A 6,469-nucleotide genomic window follows, 5' to 3' on the forward strand; every position below is an offset into this window, starting at 1 on the left:
CCCTCGCTCCGGTTACTTAGTTAATAGTGAATGACTTCAAAAAGGTACATTTTTTTTTAAATTCATAAGTGCTTGTTATAGCCTAAATTGAATAAAGATATTTTGACTTTGACATTGACTTTGACTTTGAAATTTACTTATACTAAATAGTCACAAATTTATTTCATTTTAATAAAAAAAAATTGTTCCTATGAACTTTGTGTTTTCAAAACTTTGATAGCTGGTAGCGACCCCTAAAAATTAGTAATTTTTTTTTTATAAAAAACTAACATTCGTTTATCGGGGTCCTAGTCGTAAAACCCAATGGCGGGGTGAGACAATGACTTTTATGAAAGTTGATTTTTGAGAAACACCCTTAATAAAAGTGTAGGGAATAATACTTAATTGATGATATTGGCCATTTTGATGTTTTCCTTGCCTCTTGCCGCGTCTAATTAACATCTTTCTATAAACACTTTTGCATACATACAAATTGACCTCCCTGTACCCTCCACCGGAAGAAATCGAGTTGTTACAACATACGTTTTAGTTACATAAGATTCATCCAAGAAACATCTAATTTTGAAATTCAATTGGCAGTTGGCAGCACCGCTGGGAGCCAATCAGCGTCCAGAAACGTGATACTACCAACTGATAAGTTACAGCAAGTTACAGTTACATTTGTTACAGGCTTGCTGTTCAGGAAGTTTTCTTGGCTGTAGTCACTAGTCAGTTCAGTACCCACATTGCTTAGTTGCTTGCGAGAGTTTGGATGCCGCAATACTCTTTGGTGGAGTATCTACTCCATACCTATAAGGAATGAGTTCGCTTTGGATTTTCAGTCCGTCGTTTAAGCATTCGAATAACAATATTTAAACTAACTATAAGTGGGCGGGAGATTGTTTTTAAATTTATGATCGCGAAAGATTACAAAGTTTTAAACCTAAACCTGACAAAGCTGTGTCATGGGTACAGTCACCACCAATATCTGACACAACAAACCGTGCACAAATATTTGGTACGACTCTATTTCTGGGTCCGCTATTATATGTCATTTGTTTTTGCACGTTCTGCTGCGCTATGGTAGATATTACTGTAGTAGGTACCTACTATACATTCTTCAATCCAGTCGTCATTTAATGTAATTCAGAAGTAACAGACAATATTGCGAATTGAATTTTAACTAACTACATGTAAATAACAAACAGCGTCTGTCCAAACGTCCACCCAAATAGTCAGTCCATTACGTTGCAGGCCGCCCGTCTCGCCTCCGCAGGCATTCTTTACAACTCGACGTTTCGGAACGTTGCTTAAAATTGGGAGAATTTCCTGCTCTAGGTCTAGGGCTGCCACAAATATGGAGCCATCGACCGTGACAAAAAGCATAGCCGTTAAAGTTCCATGTAACGTCACGCTTGGTACACTTCTTACTTAGACGTGACGCCACGGGCTACAACCGAATTTCAATGCGTTATATCTTTGTCCTTTTGTTTGATTGAGAAAGGAAAAAATACGTTTACAATATTTTTTTATTAATCTCAACTGATGGGCTAATTATTTACAATAATACATTTTTTTACTCTGGATACTATCCATTTGTAGCAAAAATAGTGCAGGTAGATATGGAAAAGAAAATTTAATATAAAGAAACAAATATAAAAAAAAAAAAAATACATAAAAATATAAAAACAAGCGATCGACAAGTTTCTTAGTCCTTGCTGTTTTTTTAAGATCAATGCATGACATATTTTGTATTTGGGGTCTTTAGCTGCAATTGCTTTTTACTTAATAATTATCTTAGACCTTCCTACTGACAAAGTAACAATACGTTGACAACCCTTAGTTAAACAGAAATGTTGAAGCAAGGAACATGTAACGTGTTTTAAAGCTGAAAAGTCCTATTCTTTTACAAAAAAAATACTAAAACATGCTCAAACACGCTTGACAGAGTATTTGTGGCCGTCGGTTGAGGATGACAGTAAACCTTCATGAAGACCTAACTTATATACAACTTGAAATTTTATCTAATTGTTTTATGTCTGTCTGTTTATGTCAGTAATCCACTAAAATTATCCCACTCTGCGTACATTTTGCTTAGGAGAGCGACTCTGCTAATACTATGCCTATAAACTTGTACGGAATTAAGCTGGGTTTTTTAAATATTATTAAGCTATCTTATATTATAAGCTATACCTTGTAGTTTTCTCTCTGTATACCTGTTTTCTCTATCGTTTACTTTTTCTGGTTTACTATAAAGAGTCATTGTATTGTATTATATTATTTTACTTCGCTTACTGAAATTTTAACAACAACTTTTCCGTATTTTCTTTTTACCTTTAGACATTAGGCGATCTATGTATGGCTGAATATGATCTATTTAGACTATGAATATGATGTAGGTAGATCTATGTACATAGACTGGAATATGATATCGTAAAATTGGTAAGTACCTATGTTGCGCAACATTTACGAGTATTTGAGCCCACTCATGGCACAATATTTATTAAGTAAATACTTACTTAACTATTCCAATGTATAGAAGTGTGTATCGTCGTTAGTTGGTTCTATTTATAGTCTAATAATACCTTTAAATTGGTAATTCTTGGATATATTTATTCTGGTGTAGTTTTAGGGCAGCGACAAAGAAGATATTCAAAAATCCTCTAGTAGTTGCTCGTAGTAAGTAACTAATTGTAATTTTTTTTTATATGTCTATAATTATAACTGTAAAGTTGTAAATTTTATTACTAAATAAATAAATAAATTGATGATTTTGTGAGTCTCGTAAACTACTATCGACGGAATTTGCTACATGGAGGTTTTCGGAGCGAGTTTTTTTTTATTGACTGGATGGCAAACGAGCAAGTGGGTCTCCTGATGGAAAGAGATCACCACCGCCCATAAACATCTGCAACACCAGGAGTATTGCAGATGCGTTGCCAACCTAGAGGCCTAAGATGGAATACCTCAAGTGCCAGTATTTCACCGGCTGTCTACTCTCCACGCCGAAGCAGCACTGCTGCTGCTTCACGGCAGGATTAGCGAGCAAGATGGTGGTAGCAATCTGGGCGGACCTTGCAATAGGTCCTACCACCTGCAAAAATCAATCTGGCTGGTCTTATCTATGGGAAAGCACGTTTTTTTTTCAGTTTAAGCACAAGCGAAGTGCGATCGCCCAGGTACTGCTTTTTTTGATGATATTCATCATAGGGCTACACTAAAAAAGTTTTTTAGGGCTCCGTACCCAAAGGGTAAAAATAGAAACCCTATTGCTAACACTTCGCTGTCCGTCCGTTCGTCTGTCACCAGGCTGTATCTCATGAACCATGATAGTTAAACAGATGAAATTTTCACAGATTACGTGTAACTGTGGCCGCTATAAGAACAAATACTAAAAATATAATAAAATAAATATTTAAGGGGGGCTCACATACAATAAACGTGATTTTTAACCGTTTTTTGCTAATAATAATAATAATAATAATAAATTCATTTATTTCGGGCAACTTGGCCCATACAATAAATACCTTACAGACTAACATACATATTTATAATCAATATTTAAAACTAATTTGGTGACAAAACGGCGTGACCCCGTTGAGCCACCGTCCCCGACGTCGCATTCATCTGCGGCATGGTGCCCCGGTATCGCCGGAACACGACGTCTTTCGGCCAGAAGGCAGCACTCGCGATGGTCCCCATCAGCAGCCGAAGCACGCGCACCACAAACGAGCTGAAGTGCACGTAGTGGCGCGACTGCAGCTGGAACACCCTCAGCGTGTATCCGCTCTTCCGGCGGACGTATTCCACCACATCTGCGACTGCGACGGTGTGATGCAGACGCGACACATACAGTGCCGTATTCGGTGTGGCCGCCCTCAGCCCGGAGCCTGGATCCGGTTCAGCAGAGCCACACAGACTCTTACAAGGTTTCTTGCGAGCCTTGCTTTTCTTCTGCACCAATATGAACCCCTCCTCGTCCACTTTAGCCTGTTCGGCGTCGAAGTAGCCCTCGGTTCAGTAGCCTTAGGCGGCGCAGGAGGCTGGCGCGGCGCGGCGGCTCGGCGCCGGCCGCGTCAGCATACCCGCGCCAGCTGGCTGCTTGTTGGCGGAGTGCTGCGGCCCGCGCGAGGGGCGCGCGGGCGGCGGGGCGGCGGCGGAACACGAGGCTCAGGCCTCTCACGTTGCACCGGCGGTCGTTTCGACTCGAAACTTGATGCCGCTGAAACGGCATCTGCTTCCAGTCGATTGTTTACATTAGAATTCGACGCATCAACAGGTGACCGAGTTACCGGGGCACTATTGCGTAATGTCTAATGAATGTTGTATAGATGGCACGGAACCCTTCGTGCGGAGTACGACTCGCACTTGGCCGTTTTTTTTAATATTGGGATTTAGGGACAAAGGATATTTTTTGACATTTTATATGGTATGTGATGCCACGACAATAAGCTAGTGGGTCTAGAATACATATACATTATATACTCATTATATTTCTTGCGTAACCGTTACTTGTCAAAGAAATTATGAAATCTTCTTCTATATTAATAATTTCGTCCAGGGGTACGGTAGACTCGAACGAAATGCACATCAAATTGAAGAGCGTAAAAAATTAGTCGATCCGAGTCGACAACATATATCCGCAAAATTCGGATTATGGAGAATTTCGTTAAATTCTAATGGCACTGACAAACAAACCGCAGTCGCCATCTTGGGTAGTTAATAAACGTTCCGTTTCATACTAGCTAGCTCTTAGATACGGCTCGCCTTCAACACATCGCGTGCGTCACGCCAAAAAAGTATCCATTACAAAGAACTGTGACTCATGTGACTGTGTAAAACGAAACGTCTTGCCGGAAAACTTGAATGGATCCTCAAAACTCAAAACTATCACCAACTACCTTCAACTATAACTATCTTCAGTTGTTGACGTTTGTTCCGAGTCGACAACTTGTAGGTAGAAAATTCGGATTTAGCGAGTATTTTCAATAAAAAATGGAATAAATTACTGAGTATATATAATGGCGTTGCGAAGTAAACATGTCAAAGTAATCACATCAAAGTGGCTTGAGTGTCACGTCATCACGTGTCACAGGTTTGCATTTCGTTCTCCATTGTGACCACAGAGTACTTTTTATATATTGTGACCTTTTAAGGGCCCCACACACGGTACGATTCGTCGATTTTCATCAGATCGATCGTACAGACGGATCGTACCTTATATGGGCTTTAGGTCTAATTTCTTTGATTATGAGACAGACATACGTAGTCGGTCCCAAAGTTCTGTCACTGGCACTTATTTTTAAATTTAAAACATGATTTTAAGAAAATTTGATTGAATTCCATTTTTGAATGTTTGTCAATATTTTTAAACAATAAACAGTCATTCGCTGCAATTTCTCACGATGGAGTGGACGTTGAAAGAAAACCGAATAGCTGTTTTAGCATTGCACCGCTGTGGGCACTCGCCAAGTACCATTTTCAAGTTGCTCAAAAATGTAAATATAACGCTTAGGTTTGTGTACCGTACGATTGACAGGTACAATGAAGTCTCCAGTGTTGAGGACAAGAAAGAATTGGCCGGCCTCGCTCCGTACAAACACCAGCAGTGATCAAAGCGATCAAGGCACGCATAGCAAGAAATCCTGTCCGAAAACAGAAGTTGATGGCTTTGCAGATGGGTGTCAGTAGAAAACCGTCAAAAAGGTTTTAAACGAAGATCTTAGTCTGCGAGCATACAAAAAATAGAGTGGGCACTTACTTAATGCCGTCTAAAAACAATAAGGTTTAAAAGATCCCGGAAGTTGTTAAAGCGGTACGCGAAAAATCGACACCGTGATATCCTCTTTACAGACGAAAAGATTTTCGATATTGAAGAGAAGTACAATAAAACATAATGATAGAGTGTACGCTAGAGCTCTGAAGAGTATTCTCTGATCTTATACGGGCCAACTGAGGTTCATTTTTGCGAAAAAAGGGTCAAAATCAGTGCGAAAGTATACCAAGAGACGGTTGGGATAAGCATGTCAAAGATCTGCCAAACACGCTATTTTCAGGTCATAATTTGTGTTCCAGCAGGATTCTGCGCCAGCACACAAAGCAAGACCACTCAAGCCTGGTTTGGCCGTCAAAAAATCGACTTTTATAAGACACGAAGATTGGCCTCCTCCAGTCCGAACCTTAATCTCTGGACTTAAAAATTGGCAGGTCTTAGAGGAAGGTCTGTGCTAAACCCATAAAATTTGGAGAGCCTGAAGTCATCTTTAGAAAAGCAGTCGCTGAAATAGACATGAAAATGGTGCGTGCTGCGATAGACGACTGCTGCGCCGATTAAGGGCCTGTATAAAAACAAAGGAAGTCATTTGAATAATTTTAAACTTAATATTTTTATTAAATGTACTTAAATGGTATATAATTATTAAAAAACTGATGGTACTGTTTTTATCATTATTTTCATTTGTGAACAACTTTGGGACTGACTACTAGTTAT

General features: G+C 39.4%; 1 protein-coding gene across 1 annotated transcript in view; it reads left to right on the forward strand.

Annotated features, from left to right (window-relative positions):
• The first annotated feature begins 303 nt into the window (after window positions 1–303).
• LOC141435850 (uncharacterized) overlaps window positions 304–6,469 on the forward strand; it is a 9,109-nt gene continuing 2,943 nt past the window's right edge. The window contains exon 1 of the mRNA XM_074098675.1: window positions 304–311. Within this exon, the coding sequence (XP_073954776.1) occupies window positions 304–311 (8 nt within the window). The remainder of the gene's footprint in view (window positions 312–6,469) is intronic.

The sequence above is a fragment of the Choristoneura fumiferana genome, chromosome 15 (genome assembly GCF_025370935.1).
Source record: "Choristoneura fumiferana chromosome 15, NRCan_CFum_1, whole genome shotgun sequence".
NCBI lineage: Eukaryota > Metazoa > Arthropoda > Insecta > Lepidoptera > Tortricidae > Choristoneura > Choristoneura fumiferana.